Consider the following 26562-nt stretch of genomic DNA (forward strand, 5'->3'; position numbering starts at 1 on the left):
TATGATATAAAGAGAGCATTAGAATGGATACCTTATGATAGACTTTATGATATTAAATATATTACAGATGATGATAAATTTGGTAAAGTGTACAGAGCAAATTGGACTGATGGGTGTATAAATGTTGATATTCTGAGCAGTAGTTGGGATAATAAAAATCAAAATTGGAAAAGAGATCAAAATATGTTTGTAATTCTGAAAATTTTAAATAATCCAGCAAGTATTACACTAGAATTTATAAATAAGGTATAATAAATTTATCATAAGTTTCATTTTTTTTTGTTATTTATAATATGCTAATTATTAAACTATGCCATTTTGTGAAAAAAAAAAAATCTCATTTTAAATAACAAATAGTTGAAATTTTTATTTTACTAATATTCCTAACTTTAATATATTGTAGATTGCGGTACCTTATAAAGTTTATGGAATAACTCAAGATTCAGAAACAAAGAATTTTATGGTGGTTATGAATGATAAATGTAAAAAATGTGATAGAGTGTGTAATTCAATATATTTTCGACGAAATTTTAAAAATTGGACTAGTGGTAATAATGACATTGATAAATTTATTCAAAATTCTCAACTATCAGCTCATTATGATATAAAGAGAGCATTAGAATGGATACCTTATGATAGACTTTATGATATTAAATATATTACAGATGATAAATTTGGTAAAGTGTACAGAGCAAATTGGACTGATGGATGTATAAATGTTGACAGTAGTTGGGATAATAAAAATCAAAATTGGAAAAGAGATCAAAATATGTTTGTAATTCTGAAAATTTTAAATAATCCAGCAAGTATTACACTACTAGAATTTATAAATGAGGTATAATAAATTTATCATAAGTTTCATTTTTTTTTGTTATTTATAATATACTAATTATTAAACTATGCCATTTTGTGAAAAAAAAAAATTCTCATTTTAAATAACAAATAGTTGAAATTTTTATTTTTACTAATATTTCTAACTTTAATATATTGTAGATTGCAGTACCTTATAAAGTTTGTGGAATAACTCAAGATTCAGAAACAAAGAATTTTATGGTGGTTATAAATGATAAATGTAAAAAGTGTAATAGAGTGTGTAATTCAATATATTTTCAACGAAATTTTAAAAATTGGACTAGTGGTAATAATGATATTGATAAATTTATTCAAATTTCTCAACTATCAGCTCATGATGATATAAAGAGAGCATTAGAATGGATACCTTATGATAGACTTTATGATGTAAAATATATTGCAAAAGGTGGGTTTGGAAAAATATATAGAGCAAAGTGGATTGATGGTTATATAGTAGGTAAATGGGATAACCATGATCAAAATTGGAAAAGGAAGGATCAAAACATGGTCGTAGCTTTGAAAAGTTTAAATAATTCAAAAAATGTTACATTTGAATTTATGAATGAGGTAAATTAATCAATTATTCAGTTACCCAATATAAAATTATTTATTTATTGGTATTAATACTTATTTATAAATATACAGATTACATTACATTACAAAGTGAATTCGCACAAATGTATTATTAAACTTTATGGAATAACTCAAGCTCCAAAAGAAAAAAATTACATCATGGTTTTAGATTATGCAGAGCATGGGAGTTTACGAAATTATTTAGATATAAAATATAATTATTTAAATTGGAATAATAAGATCAGTTATTTACATAAAATCGCACATGGACTTAGAGATATACATGAAACAGAATTAATTCATCGAGATTTGCATATTGGTAATATATTAAGGCTTAAAAATCATACTTGTATAACTGATATGGGATTATGTAAACCTGCAGACTATAATGTACCAGAGAATGCAAAAAACAAATTATATGGTATTTTACCTTATATTGCGCCTGAAATTTTATGTGGACAAAATTATACCAAAGCTGCAGATATTTATAGTTTTGGTATAATTATGTATGAAGTAATTTCTGGATTACCTCCATATTATGATATAGGCCATGATATAAATTTAGCAGTGAAAATTTGTAAAGGACTTAGACCAAGGTTTAATATTAATGTACCCCAATTGATTGTGCATCTAATCAAAAAATGCTTGGATGCAAATCCATTAAATCGACCAAAAGCTGAAGAAATTGAAAAAACCTTAAGCAATTGGTTTAGGAAATCATATGATCTTAGTTATGCAGAGATAAATAATCAAATAAAAGAAGCAGAAATAATTAATAAAAAATCACTGATTAATTGTACTACTACTAGTCTAGGAATATCATATAAAACACATTCAGAAGCAATTTATACCAGTAGATTACTTAATTTTAGTAATCTTCCTGAGCCAAAAAATTCTGATGATTATTATGAAGAAAATGATAATATAATTAGCATGAAATTTTCAGGTACTTATTAGTATTTTAAAATTAATATGAAACTTTTTTTACTAATAAGGTTTTTATTATTAAATAGAATCCTTACAAATTGATATTTCTCAATTGAAAAATAACAATTCTTTTGAACTAAAAAATTCTGATGATAGTAGTCACTATGAAAAGAATGATAATATTAAAATGGAATCTTCAGGTATATTTTTTAAAAAAAAAATTAATAAACTTAATTGTCAAAATATTAATAAATTTTTAATTCATTAAATAGAATTCTTACAAATTGATACTTTACTATTAAAAATTGATAATAATAATTTTCCTGAACAAGATAATTCTGATGTTTCTTACGAAAAAAATGATAATATAATTAGTATGGATTCTTCAGGTATTGATTAATAAAAAATATCCAGATCATTATTTAAAAATAAAATCACTAATTCTTTCCATTAAATAGAATCACTACAAATTGATATTTCCCAATTGAATACTAATAAAGATGGTGAATATTCCTTGGATACTATAGATAAAAGAAAATAAGACTATTGTATAATATACTTATTTTATTTGTTCATTTTTTAGACCAGGATAGCAAATCTAAAGGCAAAGAAAAAATTTAGACCAATTATAACTATTTGCTATTATAGTTTAATATTTTAATTATCATTAAATCTTCAGTTGAAAGGTAACATTTTAAATTTTATTGAAATGCGGTCTTGTTTTTGCTTTTCAATAATTAGTGAATTACAATTTTTATAAAACCATACAATATGAGTAGGAATAGAAATAATGATAGATAAAATTTTAAATTATACTAGCCCTATTTATTAACTTATATGTATTTATTCATTTATCTTATATTTATTTGATTAATTAATTAAATAAAAACTTTTTTAAAACTAAAATATAATTTAATTTTATTCCTAATAAATAAAATGTTCATTATATTACTGATAATTTACCTACTAAGATCGAATTTGCATAAGAAACTATTAATCCATAAAATTAATATACAGAAAAAGAAAGTGTTTCGCAGCTTCAATAAATAATACTTTTTTGTAATACCATTCTACTTTAATAAACCGGAACATTTTCACCCGAATTTCTATAACAAATTATTTTCGGTATTAGTATATGAACCCTATTGTAAAAGGATTTATTAAAGTGATTTTACATAAAAATTTTGTTGATATTTATCGTTTATCATTTTTGTGACTTCTTAAAATTGTAACATAAATGGTTAAGATGCTTACAGTGAAATATCTATTAACTATGTTAACAGTTTAACGCTTTCATTATTACACTTTTGAAATTTACTAATTCTAATTCGTCTGATTCTGGCAGTAATTAGGATTTCATATATTTCGGTTAAATTAATGCTGACCAAATTGAAGACAAATAAATAGAATATGAAATTAACCCGATAAAGTCTTATAATAAAATAATAGTAATAGTGATTCTCAAATCTCAAGGAACTAAGGAAGTAAATTAATTATGTGATGCGTGTATATCATTTTATAGTCAATTTAAAAGCTTAACTAATTTTTTTTTATTAATGTAATATTCGGTTACGATTAAAAATACATACGAATAATATAATTGAATAATAATTTGAACTTGTTTCTTTCTCAATAACATTCGATAAATGAATAAATAAATAAATAAAATCGAAATATTAATCAAAATTTTAATTATAGTCTGCCACTAGACACAGAAAGGTTGATCAAAACTTTTCAAGCACATATGGTAAAACCATAATATTCTTTGATAATTTAAATGGCTTAATAGAAAAAGAGGAGCGAAAGGAAATTCAAAGCAAGATAATAATTTTAATAAAAGATAATACAAATGTCAACAACAGGAAAATGTAGTTACTTTTTCAACGTATAACTTAGTATTTTTTCTCCGCACAGGACTATTATGCTTGATAAAAATATGAGTATAATAAATATTTATGCTAAACATCACCGGTGGTGAAATTATGATGTAATGCCGGCCAGTATTTTATTAGATTTTTAATTCTGGTCGAAAGTACATCATAATGCTGGTACGGTGACCATCACCGCCGGTGAGCTTTAGCAATTTTCAATATTTATTACCATAAGGCATTAACAACATTTTCTATGGGAATTATAGAAGTTATTATTTACTTGTTATCTAATTAAAAATTTCGACACTCTTTCAATATTACAATTGTATCCCTCATAATTCTTTTTTTACATCATCCTAAAATCACATTGAGATAATCTTTTCATTATATTTTCTCTTGACTTAATTCTCGTTGTTGATGTCACTGTTGCTACCTTTGTCCATTAGACCCTGTACTTTTCAAAAATTACTGAATCCTCCTGGATATTAACACTAATTCATAAATAATTTTTGAATACAAGGATTTGAAAATAAAGGTGGAAAGAAAGAACCTTGTTGCCAGATAAAGAAAATTATTTGATCGACATTGGCATCTTCCTATATGTTCGTAGATAAATATTTTGATGACTTTTACATAAAATTTAAGTATAAAACCCTATAGACCATTTTAAAAACTTCACAGGCAAATTTACTTGCAAGATACCTGTGATAAAATTTATTTGCTAATTTTGCTCATTTACATAAAAACTTGTATTTTCCAAATATTTTACTAATTTTTCTATACTTATGGTACACTCATTATAGAGTAATTTAAGTTATATAAAAGTGATGCCTACCGTCATGTGAGGATTAGTGAAATTTAAAATCAAGGTAATATTACAGTATTGACAATTACGATATATAATTTTTTATTTATTTATTTTATTTATAATTGGAAAAACAAACCCAACCCAGATCGCTGCACCAATCAGAAATTATTTATATGATAAACAATAATGATATAATGAAATTCACGATAAAATGATTTTTTTTAGATTTTATCGTTATATATGGAACTTGTAAATTTCAAGTGTTGATTATCACGAAAATTTTGGACTTGTTAACATTAATTAAAGTTCGATTTTTATGGGTTACAAATACGATGAAGTTAATTTTGAAATTTGAAAAATAATGTATTTTTCCATCATGACATTAAAAATGACTTGAAATTTTATTATTTTTTTATTTTATTTTAAGTGATGGTAAATTTTTTCCGTTTATTTATTTTAATGAACATCAGTAAATTTTTATGTGACCGGATACTTATCTGGAAAATTTCTATCCTATTTTGAAATAAACTTTAAAACACCTCTTTCTCCTTTTTAGGGACACACTTTGCCACTTTAATTTAGGATTTTCTTGTTTAAGAATGTGGTAAAGTTTTTTTTTTACTATGCTTCGCTCTCCCTTCTTTTCACATCTTTTTACTTCTGGCCTACTATTTTAAAATACCTTGTCTTTTTCTTAGGACACTTAAATACATTATTTCCATTTTTTTGTCTAAAACGCGTGGTGTTAATAATAATTCTTTTTTCTTTTTTTTCGTCTATACATTTTCTCTTTAGGAATATTTTTTGATTTTTTAATTTAAAAGATGTAAATTATATGTAATGTTAGTCAGCTTGGTTTATATATTATCAGATATTAATGTTTTACAATTTTTTTTTTTATGTTAAAGAAACTTGATTTAGTACGCTTATTAATTATTTTTTGTAGTTGATAAGTTGATAGAGGTTTTCTTGTTTTATTGGGAAATATTAAATAAGTGAAAAAAGAAATAAACATCTTTATAATAATTTTTTTCAAAGTCCTTTTTGTTTAAAAATATTCAATCTGAAGTATAGTGTTAAATATATTTTTTAGTGCATGTTGTTATATTCTTCGCGAGCTCGCGTTTCACGAAAAATATATTATAAAAACATTTGTAGCTAGTTGTGCCACATTTTAAACCAATCATATTTAAAAAATACAGTCGTAAAGATAATATAGATAATATTTTTATTTTTATTTTTATAATAGAGACAAAATACAGAGGAGTAAAAGTATTTTCTAACACTAGAAAAAAACTATCTAAATTGAGTTTACTACCTAATCCTTAAATAAGACCATCCGTCCTACCTTTTATTTTCACCCCATCATATTAAACAATATTATTATTCGTTATTGTAAGTCTAAGAATTGTATAAAATTTTGTATTACAAGTATCATGACAATGAACGAATAAGATCCTTGTTTAATGACAATAAAAAAAGCTAGAAGTTACATCGCACAATAATTCTATGAATTTCTGGTTTTCAAATTTTATATCAAAATGTTTTCGTAAGACTTTTTTTCGTAATTGTCACTATTGTCAGTAATATTGTAGCGCAACGACCAATACGAAACGCAAAAAAAATAATGAAAAAATGGTAACAATATACATCACTCAATGTTTCATAGATTGGCTTTTAATTTGAGAAACGAATTATTTCCACAATTGACAATTATTTTAGTCAAATCGATATTAACAATCAGGATTTAGCACCAACTTATGGAATTACCATATAAATTCAGCTGACTTCCATATTTCTTTGATTCTTTCTTTATAATATATGATGATAAATTTTTACCAAAAATTATATTGTCGTGTACATAGAAGAATATTATCAACAAAAAAAAATGATGGAATTCTTTTACATATAAAATTACCAAATATTTTACCTGAAATTTTTCAAAATAATCTTGAGGTACAAGAGAATTAAATAAGAAATTTGGTATAAAAATAAAAAATAAATAATTTTTATGTTACTATTTAAAATTTTTTTTATGTATATTAATGGAAGGAGGCTTTCTTTAGAGGAATAAAATCTTGATCACTGCCGGTAAACTTTGTTTTCAAGAATTAAATCCTTCATTTACAGTTATTTTTGATTTGAAAAAAAAAAACTAATGGAATAAATTTTAACATGATATATCAAACAAGTTTTGAAAATGATTCTTTCATGAAATTACAAAATTTTGTACTGAATTGGTTGCGAGTGAAGTTGGCTAAGAAAAAAAAAGATGATGAAAAATAATTTTGGAGTTTCAAATTAAATTAATTAAGAAAACGCTGAACACTGAAATTAAAATTGTTTTACTTCTAAAGAATAAATAAAGTTTGAGCTAAAAAGAGGGAAAACGTGGAAAACGTGCGAGGGAAACAAAATTTATATTCCATATTATTTGAATATTTAATAAGTACAAATCAATAAATACGAATTATTAATTCACATCTCCTATAAATTTTTAAAATATCTCTAAAATGTTAAATCCACTACTTACCAAGTATTTCATTTATAAGAATGTAACAGCATTAAGTTCGTCTATCATTATATCCTTTATAAATAAGAATTTGGGTTTGTTTTTAACAAATAATAACAAATGTGATTAACGTGATTAATAATTATCAAAAAGAAGCCAAGATTTGGTCTTATATATGTAGAACTTCAGTTTTATTTTTTTTATTTAACAAGAAATTATCTATTTTTAGTTAGCTTCTTATTATTTGAAATACTTCATAATCTTCTATTGAAAATTTATCTTCAGTGTCTCTTATATTTCTTTCATACATCATTTTCTACAATCATAAGATTTAGTATTTCTAGAAATTATGTTAAGATCTTAGTCGAAATGTGGACCACATGATCTGCTATAATCTAATGCATGTTTTGCATTTGTTACATTACTTAAATTTGCATCTTAATATTCTTATTTTTAAAAGAAATAATAAAACTTTTATTAGTATAACACCATTTGCCAGTATTTTCCCACTTCACAGGATTATATCCACCAAGAATTTCTTCATTTCCTTTTACTTTAATAAATGTAACAGTATTAGTTTTGCCATTACATAATTTATGAAATATTTTAGGAGTAAATTCAAATTTGTATGGTAAATATAATTCCTAATAATTATGGCTACTTTATCAACCCATTTTGAAACGGTTGAAATAATATTAGAACCAACAATTTTTGAATCAATAATTTGGGAATCAACAATTTTGACTACATATTTTTTCAAATTAATAAGATATATAGAAATTCAAAATAAAAATTGAAGAAATGTATTTCATCATTCTTAATTTTTCTTGGACGTAAAACGTTGGTATTTTGACACACCACCAGGTTCCAAATAAGAATTCAATAAATCTTCATATAATTGTTGATCTAAGTTTTTGGTCGAACTTTTTGCGAGAATTCTCTAGATGATAAACCAAAAAATCTAATTAAAAGCAAACAGCTTTGTAAAATATTTTTCATCGTTTTGAAATCATCATCTGACCAAGTTTTAGGATCCAGAATGAGAGTTGAATTTTGTGCAAGACCCCATTTTAATACATATTCACACACTTCGATTTCTTTCATTTGTAATTCATTATTTTTAATAAGTGAAATTAAAGATTTTTCAGAAAGTGCGGTGAAATTAAAAGATTTGAATATTTTTGTACAAAATTCTTGAAGTTCTAATAAATTATTAGATTGTGAATAAATTTGTTGAATAATTCCAAAATGTTGTTCTGCCAAATCTGACTTATTCTTAATTAAATATTTTTGTAAATAATCAACTAAATTCTTGAAGATGGAGGTTATCTGCAGCGGCCAAAACTTTAAGAGAATCTTAATCATTCCACCATAAATATATCTATATAACAAAAATCTCATAAATGTTGTTTATTATCCGTTAACATAGAATAATATTATATACTTTAAAATATTTTGGAATATTTCTGGTGAAATATTTGATAATTTTATGTGAGCTAATATGTTATCATTGTTTTTTTTATTGGAAGATAAAATTCGTCGTAAATATGGAGAACGGTAACACAAAATATTCATGTGAGCACGAAATATTTTTACGTTAGGATCTTCGCCAACTTCATCTTTTAATAATTCAATTAATGTTTCATATTCGATCAAATTTAGATATTTATCATTCATTCGTTACGCCAAATCTGCACAATCTGCGGCTTGTCTAACCAAGATTTTATCAGCTGATCATTCTCAAAATTTTATGTGAAAATAAATTAAAATTAATTATGACAGAATCTTTTACTATTTTTTTACTTTATTCCTTTAACTAAATAATATATTGATATACTACAGTAGATATGTAGAATTATGAAATTCCAACCAGCATTACATAATGTTAAAAGAATCTTGCTAATTTGCTCTCCGGGTGAAATCACCCAGGTGATTTCACTCATATATAAATTTATTAAAATCAGGTGATTTCACCCATAATAAATCATGTATAAAATTTTTATTTTGATTTGCATATAAAAATAAATTTTTACGAACATTTATTGTGAATAGAAAAGTCTATAATAACGCTACACCATATATATGGTTTATATGATAACCCTTGATACCACCACTAAAGTTAAAAATAATTGAAATTATACTAAATTATAATGAACTAAAGATAAAATTAAATGAGATTAAATGAATTCAGAAATAAAAATATACAAGATTAGAATGAACCAAAACCAAAGAGAAGATAAATGAGTAACCAAAATCGTAATAAAACCAAATCAAACACAAGTAAAAATGAAATCGTATAAAGAAAATAAAAAATCCCAACCAAAGGAAAAGTTGCCCAAGAAGAAACCCAAAAAAGAAACTCAAGAAAAAATCAAAAAAACCCGAAGAAGAAACACGAAAAGAAATCCAAAGAAAAACAAAAAAAATCCAAAGAAAAGACCCAAGAAGAACCCAAAAAGAAACCCAATGAAACCCAGAAGAAATCCAAAGAAAAGACCCGAAAAAAAATCCAAAAGAAATACAATGAAACCCAAGAAGAAATCCAAAGAAGAAGTCCAAGGAAAAATCCAGCCAAAATAGAAGAAACCCAAATGAAAAATAAAACTGGTTAGTTACTGTAAGGAAACTAGACTTCTGAAATTCTGAAAAACTTGAAACTTACCATTTACTACATTTACTAGGATACCGAAGTTGAAAAATCTACAAAAAGAAAATGGGTAAGTAAGGAACAATAGCAAATAAAAAAGTAAACAAATATTATAAAAAAAAAGCTTACCTTCAAAAGTCTAAGAAAAAAGAAAAAGCGTTAAAGAGCGTTAAAAGACGTTAAAAATGTTAAAGGTTGTCAAAAAATGTTGAAGGATGTTAAAGAACGTTAAAAAAAGGTTATTCGTTATCTGATAAACAAATAAACAAAAGTGATATCACCTACGTTAAATAAATTTATTATCATTATAAAAATAATAAAAATTAATAGGTGATATCACCTAGGCGATTTCACCCCAAGTGAAAATTAGTTATAATCATGTTAAAATTATATAAAGTTTATGTTGAATTATTAAACATTTGAATCTATTATATCTTTGCCGATATTGATATTGATCAAATATTATAGTTAACACTATGGAGATTTTGTGATTTAATGTCTGCTAGATGCAAGCATAAAGTTGCTTTTGGTTGTGTTTGAATATTTTTGAATTTATCTTAATCCGCCTTTAAATTTTTTTTCTTCAATTTTATCACATTCTTTTATTGTAAACAAATTTCACTTTTTATTCACTATCTTAACTAACTCCACTACTTTTATTTTAAAGTTTATTATTCCAGTTTTTTAATATCTGTTGTAACTCTTCAATGGTTAGTAACCTATTTTCTTTTTCAGCATCTCAACATCTCATTATCAAACCTGCAATAATTTTGGTATATCTTTAGTAATTTTGGTTTAACTCCTTTACATATTTTAAAATTCATCATTAAAATATTATTATAAGAAATTTTTTTTAGAAAGGAATTCATCTATTATTATTTCGAATAATAAGGGCGGTTTTCGGAGTTCATGAATTAATTACTAAACATCTGCTCCTTATGTATATTGATGACTACGTAAACCTTCTGGTGCAATATAGGTAATACTTCATAAATTCTTTCTTCAACCATTTTGCCATTTACTGGTTGACACATTCCTAATCACTTATATATGAACTTACTATATTTCCTGAATGACTCTTGCAATTTATATACTTAAACAATTTCATTATTAAATTTCTATTTTTACAATATCTTAAAACCATAATATAAATTTTAGTAATTGGATCTTGAGTTAAACCAAAACATCTAATAACGTCTTCAAAATAAATGAAAAGATGGATTTAATCTAATATGAACATTAAAGGATGAGGAAAAAAAGACAAATTTATTTCTTATATAAAAAATTTACAAAAAATTTTATATATATGGAAAAATATAGATTTCGAATTATTTCATCTTTGTTTTATCAAAAGAATTATTCAAACTTTTAATACAACAATAAATACGATTTTTTTTATCAATTCTGATTCTCAATACCGACACCTAATGTATCATTCAGACCACTTAACCAAATAAATTTTACTAAATCCACAACTTGTAATATAGTAATATCTCGTAATATCTTTAGGAATTTCATAAGGTATCCATTCAAAACATTTTGTGACATAAAATTTTATCATTTTGAATTAATTCATCAATTTCTTTATTTTAATTAATCCAAATTTTAATATTTTCTTAAAATCTTTTAGCATAAGGTTGACATCAAAAACTTCCTGTTCAGGTTCATTAAATTCTCCACATATTCATTTACTCATTTTCTTTTTTCTAAATTATCCATTTAAATTATTTTTTAATCCATTTCTTCTAATTCAGTAGTTTAACCAATGGTAAATGGAGCTTTTAATTATTTAAAAAATATTAGGCCTTACCATACCAATTTGATGACATCATGTATTTAAGAGGGGAAAGAATAGGAGAATAAATGAACAATAGTAAAAGTTAAACATTTATAATGAAGTTTTCAGAAAAAGTATAAAAAAAAAAGATTATGTCACATAAGGTACTATGTTTTACCATTAATTATTTATGGTCTTTTGTCTAAATGTGATCATATTAAACGAACTTTAAATTGGTGGCTTTTATCATTAAAATATATATAAACAATTAATTATATAGCATTTGTAAAAAATAAATTTTTTACATACTAATACTTTTTCCTATAATCATGTTTCATAAATTCCTTAATCGTTCAGATTTCTTTTTTTTTTGATAATTCTATACTAGATTAATTTAAATTAATATATTTTTTTTATTTCATATTTCATATTTAATTATAATTATTAAATATTAAGTTAATACTAAATAACTTTATTTATTTCAAATTGTGTACAATGATAAATGAAAAGTTGAATTTGTAATTTTGAAATAGGAATTTAAAATTGCATAAAAATCTATAATTACTATTCATCATGCACTAATTCACTATCTATCAACTTCTTTATCTACAATATAAAATAGTTTATCAATCTCAATTAAGAAAGGGATACTACTAGCAGTAATAGTTTAAGTTGATTCAGTAAGACTAGCATAAATGTTACAACTTCAATAAATAAATTTTATGATAATACTTGGATGCAAAGTTGCTATTATAGTTGGTATCCAAGTTCATTTCACTAAAAACCCATTTTTCTGAAGAAATTTTGCAAGAGATGTTTCACTAAAGTACCATTTCGCTAACAAACAATTTCCTAGATAGACATTCTCCCTAAATGGATATTTTGCTGAAAGACATTTTGATAAAGCCATTTCAGTGAAGGGACATTTTACCAAAGATATAGAACTCTTAAATTTCTTTTATTTTAAAGACAAATGAATTATTTATACATTATATCAACTCATTTTTTTTTTATTAATTTTATTTGATCTCAAGTTTAAAAAAAGATAATGAAATCACCATACTCAAATTTTCTGAAACAACTGAAGAGAAAAAGAGAGTTTATTTTTTGAACATTTATTATTTTCTTTGTATTAAAATTGTTTTTTAATAAAGAAATATGTTAATAACTAACATTTTAAGCAAAATTTTCTCCACAAATAGATGATTCAGAGGAGGAAGAGTTAGCGAAATGCCCATTTGATGAAATGTCTTTTCTGCAAAACTTCCAGAACTTCCCTTTAGCGAAATGATTTTGGAAAAATGAGTTTATGCGAAACAGACTTTATAGGTAAAGTACACCATATCCATTATAATTTATATGAAATAAAAAAATAAAAATTTTGCATAAACGAACATTATTCAATAATTATTATACTTGTATTTAATAATATTTATTTTATTACAAAATTGTAATTACATAATATAAATATTTTCTATATAATAACCAATAAATAATTCAATAAATAACAAGATCATTGATTTTCAATTATACATTCAAAACATTCAGACTTTTCTTGAACTAAGATTTCAGACTTTTCCTGAACTATGATTTCGGATTTTTCTTGAGCTAAAATTTCAGTAAATTTGCGAGTTGTATAATATGCTTGTGGATGAGATTGCATAATAGAAGTATTTGCTTGTTCTTGTGCTAAAGTTTTGTTTGCTTCTACAAATTCAAACATATCATCTTTTAATTGTTTATCAATATTAGGTACAATAAAGTTATATTCTCCATCCCTGTTTATTTCATAATATTCATTAATACATCCAATCCATTCAGATATAATATCTTCAAGCATTCTTATGGTTGGTCTATTGGAGGGATTTGAATCCCAACATTTTTTCATTAAATCTATATAACATTTTGGAGTATTTTTTATAATTTCAGGACGTTTTCCTCTACAAATATCCAAGCTAAGGCGATGATCATGTGCTTCATGATAAAATGGAGGAGTACCAGATGTAAATTCCCACATTATCATTGAAAGACTATAAATATCACTTGCTGGGGTATAGGGTTTGTTTCTTAATATTTCAGGAGCCATATAAGGTAAAACTCCATAAATTTCATCAACCTTATTACCAGAATCACTTATAGGTTTACATAGTCCTAAATCAATAATAAATAACTCATTGTGATTATCTGACATTAAGACATTACCATCATGAAAATCGCCATGAGTTAAATTTGATTCATGAATTACTTTAAGTCCTAATATAATTGTTTTCAATAATTGTAACTTATCTTGCCACTTAAATTTAATTATATCAGATAAACATTTTCTCAAACTTCCTTTTTTCGCATAACTCATTACAATTATATAATTTAAATTATCTGGATCTTGAGTAATTCCAAAGAATTGAATAAATTTTGAAAATGATTTTTTTTGACAATCATAATGATATTTCCACTATATAGATGATAAAAAATTTATTAAATTTTTTTGCAAAAGAAAATAAAATTTGCTATAAAAATAAATACCATACCTCATCCAGAAATTTACTATTTAAACTTGATGAATTATTAAGTATTTTAAGAATAACCTCATAATCTATTTGTCTGTTCCATTGTTGTTTTTTAAAATTCCAACTATAAATAGGTCCATCTAACCAGATAGCTTTATGAATTTCACCAAATCCTCCTTTATCATAATAATCAATACTTGACAATTTATTATAAGGTATCCATTCTAAAATTTCATAACTATTTTTAGCATTTAGTTGTGCTTCTTGAATAAATTTATCAATAAATTCATTTTTACTAGTCCACTTTGAAAAATCTTGTTGAAATCGTCTAGTATTACATTGTTGGCACCACTGATAATCAGTATATGGTTGCTTACATTCAATACAAGATTCAATTTCATTTTTAGGATTTCCTTTATCATTTTCTGCTACTTTTTGATACCAATAAAAGGCTTTTTCTAAATTCTTCCTTGTCCCTTCTCCATTATTATAACATTTTACTAAACTAAGCATTGCTGTTTCAACACCATTTTCTGCTGCTTTATGATACCAATGAAAGGCTTTTTCTAAATTCTTTTCTGTTCCTTCTCCATTTTTATAACATATGGCTAAATTAAACATTGCTGTTTCAACACCATTTTCTGCTGCTTTTTGATACCAATGAAAGGCTTTTTCTAAATTCTTTTCTGTTCCTTCTCCATTTTTATAACATATGGCTAAATTAAACATTGCTGTTTCAACACCATTTTCTGCTGCTTTTTGATACCAATGAAAGGCTTTTTCTAAATTCTTTTCTGTTCCTTCTCCATTTTTATAACATATGGCTAAATTAAACATTACTGTTTCATCACCATTTTCTGCTGCTTTTTGATACCAATGAAAGGCTTTTTCTAAATTCTTTTCTGTTCCTTCTCCATTCTCATAGCGTATAGCTAAACTATTCATTGCTTTAATATGATCTTTTTCTGCTGCTTTTTGATACCAATGAAAGGCTTTTTCTAAATTCTTTTCTGTTCCTTCTCCATTATAATACGTATTGGCTAAACTAAACATTGCATCTTCATCACCATTTTCTGCTGCTTTTTGATACCAATGAAAGGCTTTTTCTAAATTCTTTTCTGTTCCTTCTTTGTCTTCATAACATATGGCTAAATTAAACATTGCATTAGTATGACCATTTTCTGCTGCTTTTTGATACCAATGAAAGGCTTTTTCTAAATTCTTTTCTATTCCTTCTCCATTTTCATAACATATGGCTAAACTATTCATTGCATTAATATAATCTTTTTCTGCTGCTTTTTGATACCAATGAAAGGCTTTTTCTAAATTCTTTTCTGTTCCTTCTCCATTATAATACGTATTGGCTAAACTAAACATTGCATCTTCATCACCATTTTCTGCTGCTTTTTGATACCAATGAAAGGCTTTTTCTAAATTCTTTTCTGTTCCTTCTTTGTCTTCATAACATATGGCTAAATTAAACATTGCATTAGTATGACCATTTTCTGCTGCTTTTTGATACCAATGAAAGGCTTTTTCTAAATTTTTTTCTGTTTCTTCTCCATTTTCATAACATATGGCTAAACTAAACATTGCATCTTCATCACCATTTTCTGCTACTTTTTGATACCAATGAAAGGCTTTTTCTAAATTCTTTTCTGTTCCTTCTCCATTTCCATAACATATGGCTAAATTATACATTGCACCAGTATAACCATTTTCTGCTGCTTTTTGATACCAATGAAAGGCTTTTTCAAAATTCTTTTCTGTTCCTTCTCCATTATAATACCCATTGGCTAAATTAAACATTGCTGTTTCATCACCATTTTCTGCTGCTTTTTGATAGCAATGAAAGGCTTTTTCTAAATTCTTTTCTGTTCCTTCTCCATTTTCATAACATATGGCTAAATTATACATTGCACCAGTATAACCATTTTCTACTGCTTTTTGATACCAATGAAAGGCTTTTTCTAAATTCTTTTCTGTTCCTTCTCCATTCTCATAGCGTATAGCTAAACTATTCATTGCTTTAATATGATCTTTTTCTGCTGCTTTTTGATACCAATGAAAGGCTTTTTCTAAATTCTTTTCCGTTCCTTCTCCATTCTCATAGCGTATAGCTAAACTATTCATTGCTTTAATATGATCTTTTTCTGCTGCTTTTTGATACCAATGAAAGGCTTTATCTAAATTCTTTTCCGTTCCTTCTCCATTTTCATAACATATGGCTAAATTATACATTGCACCAGTATAACCATTTTCTGCTGCTTTTTGATACCAATGAAAGGCTTTTTCTAAATCCTTTTCTGTTCTTTCTCCATCTCTATATCTATTGGCTAAATTAAACATAGCTACTTTATCACCATTTTCTGCTGATCTTTTTAAAGAATTAATACATTCTTCGCACCCCAATTCTTCAGTAAATGGTTTACAACAATTTTTGGTATTTATTGTATCAGTATCTTTATCTGAGATATTTAAATTAAGTTTAGTTTCCATTTGGTTATTTTAGAAATTTATATTATTGAAAAAAAAAATTTTTTTTATTTAATATGCCATGAATGAGTTACTAAAATGGAATATTTAACCAAAAGTAGAAGTTACAATAAAATGAATTTTTTTCGGGTCATATTTTTTCCGATGCACTGATCTGCATCAATAAATAAGCAGTCACGTTTTCCATAATATACCAAATACTTGAAAAGTTTTCTATTGAAACAGATTGGTTCGATGTGTCAAATTTCACTGTTTAGTATAGTAAAACATACGCAAAATTTCAAACAATTTATGTATTTTAACATTCTATTATTTAAATAAACTTAATTAAAGATTAAAAGCTCTATTTAAGTAGAATCTAAATAAAAAAAAGGTTAATGCAAAATAAACAAGCTTAATTTTTGAAAAATTTTAAGATTATAAGAAACATTTTTTTTTATACAGAATGTTCTTTAATGAAATTGGTAGACAAATAAATGGGTATGAGTTGAATATTTCCACAAATAAAACTTATTATATAGGTGCACAAAAATCGTTATACTAATATAATTGTAATAATTACATTTAATAGTAATTTTTTTATATTATAAAAAAATTTGACGATACATAGTATAATAAATGATTATTATAAATTAAGAGTCCTGTTATACTCGTTATACTCATAAATATACTTTACAAATACACAAATAATATTAGAAAAAGAATTTTTTTCAAAAAAATTTTCTGGGTATCATATGCTTAATAATTAATAAAAGTTAAATATATAAATTAAATTTATTTTTGATAAAAAATAGATGTCAAAAGTTATAATAAATGAATCCTAAATTTAGATTGGCCCATATGATATTACGTAATTCTAATTTTTGTATATTAATTAAATTTGAAAAAATTTCAAAAATTCTTCTAATGGTAAATAAGATTATAGGCATTTCTTATCCAATAACGCAAACAACCATAATGCAGATCAATGAAATATAGCCCGAAAAAATAAAAATCAACGAAAATTTCTAATTTTAGTTAAACATGCTTTATCCTCAAAGAAAAACGGCGATAAAAATTCGCCATAACAATGTAAAAATGTAATGCAGATCATTGTATTGGAAATAATACGGCCCCAAAAAAATAAATAATCTTCTATTTTTAGTTAAAACCTTCCATTTTAGTAACGACAAATTGAATATCGTGGTTATTTTAAAAATAATGGGAATTATACTTATCATCAATTAAAAACTCCTTCGAATTTTTAACATGAACAACACGCACTAGTATTACATTTAAAAATGATCCAACAACCCAATTCAAACCAATCTCTTTCTTTTATTAATAAATTATTTAATGATTATATAAAAGCTAGCAAACATTATGAGCATTGATTATTTCTTCTCTTATACCATAAAATATTAAAGTTAAATATGGGACTACGATAACAACAAGAAGAATCGCTTGACTTCCGACTATTAAAGAAAATAAGAAAGTTACATGCTATTTCCGGTTGAAACAACGAGAGTTAGACAAAGAATATCAGTTGAAAAACATCATTTATTATTTTGTTATATTTAAAGTGAATCACTATTTAAATTTACCTAACTATTTACCTAAATAAAATAATATATAGAATTATCAAATAATGGTACGCTTCAAGATTACTCTAAGAATAATTTTAGTAATCTTACTTGGAATAATAAATTAGATATCGCTTATCAAAATATTATGATTGTAAATTTCAAAATTATTACATAAATTAAGAATTCATTAATAAAAAATCATATAAATCATGAAAAAAAAAACTAACAAAAAAATATAATAATAATTATTATTAATTGCAAATTGTAAATAAATCATATAATTTTACGCTTTTTCAATATTTCTAAGAAATTTGACATATAAATTTCCGCGAATGATGAAAAATAATACTGTTAAAAAAAAATTTTCAAAAAATAGTTTTCGGATTATTAGTATTTATTAAATTATTAAAGAAAAAAAGTAAAAAAAGAAAAAAAACTTCACTTACTTCATGTTGAGAACTATGATTTTGAATAAAATTATGCGCTAATTCATGACAAAATGTCATGAACCAATAAATCATTGCATTAATTGTAGGTTTGGTTTTACATTCGTTATCATGTAATCCAATGTAAAATTTTAAATTGAAAAATAATGATTTATCCCGATTAAATGCAATCGAATTTGATTGATTGTCATAAAATACATGAAGAGCTTGTGGCGTGATTTCAAATGCACTCGCAAGATCTTTTAATATATTTATAAAACGATTTAACGGATCAAAATTCGATTGAGATAGAATTTCCGATTGATTAAACCCTTTAGGATCATAAAGCTCAATTCCTTGTCTAGTTCCAACACAGAATAATAAGTGACCTAAAAGCGTAAAATATATAAGATAATTATGAAGTATTTGATATTATAATTAAATGATATCGTATTATATTTACCAGGTATTACATCACAATATCCAGATTGACTCTCTTTAAGAATTGCCATACTAGCTTGACTATTTACAACATTTCCAAAATTAGAATGACATGCTTTTACAGCAATTTGTAGAGAATTTCGTAAATTTTGAGTTGTTTCAGGAGTTATAATAATTGGAACCTTTACAGATTCTAATTGTTGATCACATTTCTTAGCAACATTTTCTGATTTAGATTGTAAGGCACGATCAACTGGGTATCCTCTACGTTCCAAACTTGATAAAGATATAGTTAAAATCATGTTAGAATAAGATATTTCCATCCATTTGTGTGACATGTAAATTTTTTTACATATCGCTTCTGAAATATCAAGCTTATCCGGATCAGGTGTTACATAAAGAATCCATGTATACAAATTCATCTGCGCATTTTGAAGAATGCAAGCAGTAGTAGATTCTTTTATAGTTCTAGTAATATTTTCTAACTTATACGTTGTTTCTATTCGATCAATTTCTCTAACTTCTAATTTTTTGAGCCACTCTACGTCTTTAGCAATCTTATTACTAGGATAGTCATAAAAGAATAAATTTGCTCTTTCCCTGATTGTATTTTGTATTTCTTGAGAATTATTGTATGTTATTTTCATTACGCCTCTGGGAATTGTAGTTTCTAATACGGATTCACGTAACGATCTAGAACCAAGTTTCTAAGTTATAAATAATTTGTCATCAGTTTAAACATTATAGACAATTTGTTATGTTAATACTGAATCTCAATAAAATTAATAATAAACGCTATACCTCATACATATTTTCTAGTAAAGTATCTTCTGGAGCTACCGATGGGTTGAAAATTTTTTGATATGTTTCACAATCATTTATAAAAATTTCTCCCGCCGATTTCAGCTCATGATGATTCGTCTTTCTTCTACCATTGAACTCTACCACTTTGGCCAATAAAATAGGTTCCCTTTTCATCTCAGCAATTAAACTTGCTTTTTTGCTAGCTATAGTATCGAAATCAATGGCAATTCTTCTTAATATGTTTACATAAGTTTCTACACTATAGTCGGTTGATTTCCATAGTTCATATGATGATTTCACTAACAATTCTGCAAATTCTATTGAAGATGGTTCATTTTTAACACCACAACTAAACAAAAATCTATTTGCTTTCTCTCCAAAATCAATATAAGTGAGAAATTCATACAAGCTAAAAAAAAAGTTATACGTAAAAAGTTAGATTTCTTTCTTTTTAAAAAAAAAAATTTAATGAGGTATATATTATACCTTTTTTTATGTGTTTTAAAGAAACAACCGCTCGGATTAGTATGGATTATTGCATGAGGTTGAAAGCGGTCTCTAACTGGAATAAATTTGAGATCAGCAAGGATCTTCAAATCAGAATGGTTAAAACGTCCCTGTTGTGTTGATAAATATTCGAAAATTTCCTTTGCCTTTTTATCATTTTGTGGTGGATAATCAACTAATCTTTTTATAAGTTCTTCGTTACTAGGATTTTGACAAACACCGAATTGTTCTGCATAAAACAATAAATCTTGACGTATGACATTGAAATTCATTTTCATGCATTCAAGGTTAGTGAAGCATTCTGAAGGCTTTGCGTAAATACCTTCATTTGAACAAGGCAAAAATGCAACATTGATTTCAGTTGATTTATAATTTGCAGAATATTTTTCTTTAAAATTATCAATAAAATATTTAAGAGCCTTGCTACGAATTATGGGATCGGTTGGTGGTGCTACCAGCTCTAAAATTTTTTGAAGTGCAGGATATTCTTGTAGGCCAAACTCAATTAAAAGTTTCCCTAAGAATTTAAAAATACATTATTATTAACTATTGATTAAATAATTAATTAATAAAATAAAACAAAATGATAATGAAATAATACCTTCTGGAGTGTTGCGAATCCATTTTCCTTTCCAATCAATTATAGGTAAACCAAACTCTCGATGCAATGGTAAAGGTATATATAAATTTCTGGCATTGTAACGTTGAATTGCTGGTGCCGTATTTATTTTTTTGGATCCTTTCTTGTCAAGCGTTTTCATTTCTTTGGATTCATTCTTGTTATGTGCTTTCATTTTTTTTTGCTCGTACTTATCAGGATGTGAATATTCCAAATTTTCTTTAGGCCAGATGGGTTTGTTCTTTAATATATTTATGTCATTTTCTTTGAGATCATTCATTCTTGAGGCTAGATATTTTATAAGTTGCACGTGATCCCAATTTCCTTGATTGACAAGACGATCAAAAATGAGTTGTAATTCAACAACCTATAAATAAGGGATTAGCAATTAACAACTTAATATTCCAAAAAAAAAAATGAAACATGATTTTACCTTTCGGACGCCAAGGAGTTCCATTATATTCTGAACATTTGAAGGTTTTTGAAATTGAATCGTTGGCAAGTCGGGAAAAAGATTAACATTTTGAAAATAAGCTTCATTGGGAACCTTCATTCCAAACTTAGTTGGAATGCATTTCTTTTGTGCAAATAGTTTACGAATTGTTTCCTTATCATTTTGCGAAGTGTTATTTAAACCTTTTGCTAAAATACAGTGAACTTTCTCAGCAAATGCAAGATCAACTTCCAAATCAGATTTATTTACTATAAATCTTGCCCAATTTACCAAAGGTAATTCCGACCAATTAAGCCATTTTTCAAGATCCTGATTTTTAAAATTTTTGGAAATAGTATGTGGTAATACTTCAACTGGAACGTCCATATTTGGTGGAACTATGCCTGGATTCAAAAAGTAACAAATTGTATCCAAAGAACGGGATTTACTACCAATATGTGTAAGTTGCATAAACTGTTTATGTTCTGATGGATCAATTTTATTACCCTTCGACCTACGGGAGATCCACCATTTTAAAAGTTCGACTAATTCGACTTCAGAAAGTGTCCTACTTTTTAATTCAAATAAAACATCTTTAAGTGATAACTCTTCTATAAGTTTAAACGAATCTTTTGCTTTCATAAAAAATAAATTACATTTTTCAAACGTAATTGTTGAAACAACTGGAACAGTTTTTAAGAAACCCTTCATTTCAGGATTAGGAATGCGAACATTAGATATTGGAAGGACGCCATTCGTTGATAAAATTGACACCGGTTTTTTTGAACATTCAAAAAATTGGGATTCCGATATTTTACCAACTTTCTCATTTGGTGTGCTTCTCCTGAACATAAAATGTGTCAAAGCATGCGTTGCTCGTCTATCAATCGATTCATGAAAGCCTTCTTCATCAGTCTTAGTATCAGCCTCAGTATCAGCCTTAGTATCAGCCTTAGTATTAGTCTTAGTATTAGTCTTAGTATTAGTCTTAGTATTAGCCTTAGTATTAGTATTAGTATTAGTCTTAGTATCACTAATCATTTTATTATAAACTCGCGCTATTTGTGCCATTTCATGTTCATATAAAATCCTGCACAATGTTCCTGCTAAACTTAGCATTTCACCGTTGTATATTACCAAAGTTTTTTCTGCCAAATCAATTGACTCTCGTTCCACCTAAATATTATAAATTTTTAAATATATTAGATTAATATTACGTACTTTTTTTTTAAATTAGATACTTCAAATGTATACGTACGGTAGGAATTACACGAGCTGCCAAATGAGAACAACATCCGGTGGTTTGATGAGTTGAAAAGCCGATATATACCCTTCCTAATTCTGGATATGGAAGTAAATCTTTAAAGACTCGAGAAACATTTTTATTATAATTTTCGTGTTCTTCAAATCCAGTAAAAATCATTTGAATGGTTGTTTTACTTGGAGGTTTTTTTTTAGTAATTCTTTCCATTTCTGCAGAAAATTCATTACTAATTTTAACGTTCAAATTCCCACTAGCGATTTTAAGAGATACAGATGCTTTCTCTATTTGAAAATCAGTAATTTGTAACGAACGCCAATGTTTTGCACTCATATTTTTTGGAATAAGTATTCTCGTAGCATCTATTTGGACATTTCTAACGTCCACCGAAGTAAGTTGAAAAATTTTTTGTGGGGAATTTTTATTAATTTCGGATGCGATATTCATCGCTTTTGGGTCTTGCATTTTCTTTGATAGTCCTATTACCAATGTATCATTAAAATACACAGATAATTCTCGTAGATTTCCGGTAAATCCCTATGATTTAATTAAATATAAATACATATTATAAAACATTAATAATCATAACGTTAAAATTAAGTTTACCAACGAATTTGCCAAGAACTGGCCGAATTTTTCGATATCTGGAAACTAAATTTATATAAAAAAAAAAATTATATTAGCATATTAAAAAGGTTTAACTAGATGTAACGATATCATAACTATTTTAATAAATACTTTACCTCTAAGGGTTCTCTCGTGTCCATTAAAAATGTCGTCCAAACTCTATCTTCATCACCGGTCGGACCTTGCTTTGTGAATAATTGATTTCCTTGCCAAAAGAAGGCCATTCCTTGTCCACCAGATGAAACACTATCAAATGAAATATTAGTTTAATAATCGCGATTTATTAAAAAAAAAGAAGAACCGCCTTTCTAATAACTTACAATGGTTCTTCACATATTGAAAATAATGAATAAAATCCTACACCAAAAGCACCAATCTATAAATATTATATAAAAGTTAGAAGGAATTCACTTAATATGACAAAGTTATAAATATCTAAATAAAAGTTTCACTTTTTGTTCATCTGGATTTCCTTCAGCAATTTTCTTTAATCGATTCCAATCTTCATCTCTAAAAGGAAATCCATTATTTTTGAATATAATTCGCGTAATTTTATCTCCAAATTTATTACTATTATTACTCTTTATCCTTTTATCTATGCTTTCTTTAATTGGGTTGAATATATTTCTTATAACATTATTCTTTATTTTTTTATCTTTTGAAGTATTAGTGGTATTTGTAGCGTTTGTGGCGTTGGAAGCATTCGTGGCATTTACAGTTTCAAATATAATTTGTATACTTGATGATTTCGCATCATCTTAATTAATATATAATTAATTTTTTTTATTAATATAACATTGAAAATCAAAGCGTGAGAAATAATAAAAATCAAAATTCTTACCAGAATTTTGTATCAGTTCCCGGTATATCACAAACTCAGAAGAATATCTAAAATTGAAAAAGATTTCTTATTAATAAAGAAATTAATATATATAAAATATATGATCGAAAAAAAATAATAAATAATATTTTTTTGTACCGAGCCAAAATCTTATCAATCAAAAGTCTTTGATTGACTTCAACACGTTCTTCACTTAAACTCGAAAGAACTTTACGTTTAAAAGCATCCAAGGACATTAGGAAATATTATACAGATTGAATAAACAAAATTTGGAAAGAATTTTTTTCGAAAAAAAAAAAGAAAAAAAAATTATATGATCTAGTCGTTCGTATTATTTATTTATTTATTTATTATTATTATTATTATTAGACTTCGTATTTAGTGATTGAGTCAAAATCGGTATGTCGATCCTGATACAAAGCAGGTATATCTATATATAGAAAGTTACAAAAAAAAATAATGAAATGTCAAAAATTAAATAATTAATAATCAACCATTTACTTTACTCGATATAGAATTTTTCAGGAAAATCCCAAAACTGGACAAAAAGAAAAAAAAAGAAAGAAAAAAAAGTTTTGAAATATATATATATATATATATATATACATATACATAATATACATACAACGAAAATTCATTTGCGCCGCCGTAAACTACTAATATATAATGGAACGACGATCATTGCTATATAAAAAAAAAACTTTTTTTTAACCAATGTAACTTGGAGTTAAAAATATACCAAATAAAAATAAGGAATATCAAAAAAAGGAAATATAATAAAAAGATATGCATAAATAAGATCAATTACGGGAATTTAATTGTAACGTAAATAATGCTGAGGACTAACGACTAAAATATATTATAAGCAAACATATATGTGAACACTGCGTTAAATAAGGAGAGATAATAGAAGTAAACAGATAACAATTAAATAAGGAAAGTAATGAAAGAAATTCCGATATAGAAATATAATAAAATTATTTTGTTTAGATTTATATGTTATTGCACGTAGCAATCTAATACTACGGATACTACGGCTATTACGTTACTATGACGGTTACTACGGTTTCAGGATATTTGATTTTAAACTCCAACGGGTGTTGCCGACATATCAACCGGACAATGTATACTTTTTCTTTTTTTATTTATGATCGCCGTGAAAATTTTGCATTGTACTTAACTTTATTTAATGATCATATTTCTAAAATAAGTTTAAAATCATCGTTTGCCAAATATAGAAGATCAATCATTTTCTAAAATAGAAAATTATCATTTGCCGAAGATATTTTTAAAATCATTGAATATCCGATTGATGTACCATAAATACCGTATTGCGTCGATTAAAATACTAAAATCAATTTACCCGATTTGGGAACTACATATTTGTAGAAAAAATTCTACATATTAGTAAAAGATGCAGTATTCATAAGAGTATAAACATATAATCACAAATTCATTACACGAACATGGATTTTCTCTCTCTACAGTTGCTTAATTTCGCGCTTGGCTTCATTTTCAGAAGTTTTAGGTGTCATTTATTTATTGTTTTCTGTAGTTATTTGCTGTAATTTAAGTCAAAATTACATTGTTATCTATAGTATTATTTGATTATGTTCGTTTCGTTTTAAAAGAAAATTTTTATCAGTTTTAAAAAATCAGCTGTTTATAAATTATTTGTAATTTTGGCCAAATTTATATAATTCCAGCCAGAATTATGAAGTCGCGAAGTCACGTGTAGGCAGTTGAGGCGTAGAGCCTCTGCAAGAATTAACGTCACGAGCAGTTACGATAAAGCGTATGTGGGTATCTACATATAAAACGAACATATCATTGAAAAAAGATGGATTGTTAGAGTCAGATGAAAATTTAATAAAAAATTATCAAACAATACATCTTTTTTGCGAAGTTGTAAAAAAATTGTTGCAGGACAAGAGAGAAAAAAATGAATAAAAAATTAATCTCTTTAATAGTATGTTTATTTAGCATGTTTGTTTAATTTTTACTTTCCTCTCCCTCAATTTTTTCAGTCAAAAAGGACGTTAAATTATTAATCTGCAATGGCCTAACTA

At 25.7% G+C, this 26562-nt stretch overlaps 6 protein-coding genes across 6 annotated transcripts; 2 read left to right on the top strand and 4 right to left on the bottom strand.

The window, feature by feature from the left end:
- Window positions 1–1414: 1414 nt before the first annotated feature.
- Window positions 1415–2973, top strand: OCT59_002167 (uncharacterized protein; the record flags this gene model as incomplete). The annotated part of the gene is made up of 7 exons (XM_066144313.1): window positions 1415–1419; window positions 1498–1515; window positions 2139–2371; window positions 2439–2552; window positions 2625–2741; window positions 2811–2855; window positions 2936–2973. 7 exons carry the CDS (start codon window positions 1415–1417, stop codon window positions 2971–2973), a joined length of 570 nt encoding a protein of 189 aa, XP_065995486.1.
- Window positions 2974–8449: 5476 nt separating this feature from the next.
- OCT59_002168 (uncharacterized protein) lies at window positions 8450–9220 on the bottom strand (the record flags this gene model as incomplete). Its single annotated transcript, XM_066144314.1, has 2 exons — window positions 8450–8924; window positions 8988–9220. 2 exons carry the CDS (start codon window positions 9218–9220, stop codon window positions 8450–8452), a joined length of 708 nt encoding a protein of 235 aa, XP_065995487.1.
- Window positions 9221–9829: 609 nt separating this feature from the next.
- OCT59_002169 (uncharacterized protein) lies at window positions 9830–10123 on the top strand (the record flags this gene model as incomplete). The annotated part of the gene is made up of 1 exon (XM_025329876.2): window positions 9830–10123. One exon carries the CDS (start codon window positions 9830–9832, stop codon window positions 10121–10123), a length of 294 nt encoding a protein of 97 aa, XP_025189921.2.
- A 3357-nt stretch (window positions 10124–13480) lies between these two features.
- OCT59_002170 (uncharacterized protein) lies at window positions 13481–13807 on the bottom strand (the record flags this gene model as incomplete). Its single annotated transcript, XM_025312347.2, has 1 exon — window positions 13481–13807. The coding sequence occupies one exon, from the start codon at window positions 13805–13807 to the stop codon at window positions 13481–13483; it is 327 nt and encodes a 108-aa protein (XP_025189920.2).
- Window positions 13808–14334: 527 nt separating this feature from the next.
- Window positions 14335–16973, bottom strand: OCT59_002171 (uncharacterized protein; the record flags this gene model as incomplete). Its single annotated transcript, XM_066144315.1, has 3 exons — window positions 14335–14419; window positions 14496–14511; window positions 14852–16973. 3 exons carry the CDS (start codon window positions 16971–16973, stop codon window positions 14335–14337), a joined length of 2223 nt encoding a protein of 740 aa, XP_065995488.1.
- A 1835-nt stretch (window positions 16974–18808) lies between these two features.
- On the bottom strand, window positions 18809–24729 carry OCT59_002172 (uncharacterized protein; the record flags this gene model as incomplete). The annotated part of the gene is made up of 15 exons (XM_066144316.1): window positions 18809–18883; window positions 18982–19349; window positions 19424–20108; window positions 20203–20614; window positions 20692–20941; window positions 21035–21229; window positions 21314–21698; window positions 21765–22940; window positions 23023–23562; window positions 23632–23676; window positions 23769–23898; window positions 23973–24028; window positions 24105–24409; window positions 24494–24540; window positions 24632–24729. 15 exons carry the CDS (start codon window positions 24727–24729, stop codon window positions 18809–18811), a joined length of 4767 nt encoding a protein of 1588 aa, XP_065995489.1.
- Window positions 24730–26562: the final 1833 nt, after the last annotated feature.

The sequence above is a fragment of the Rhizophagus irregularis genome, chromosome 10, assembly GCF_026210795.1.
Source record: "Rhizophagus irregularis chromosome 10, complete sequence".
NCBI lineage: Eukaryota > Fungi > Glomeromycota > Glomeromycetes > Glomerales > Glomeraceae > Rhizophagus > Rhizophagus irregularis.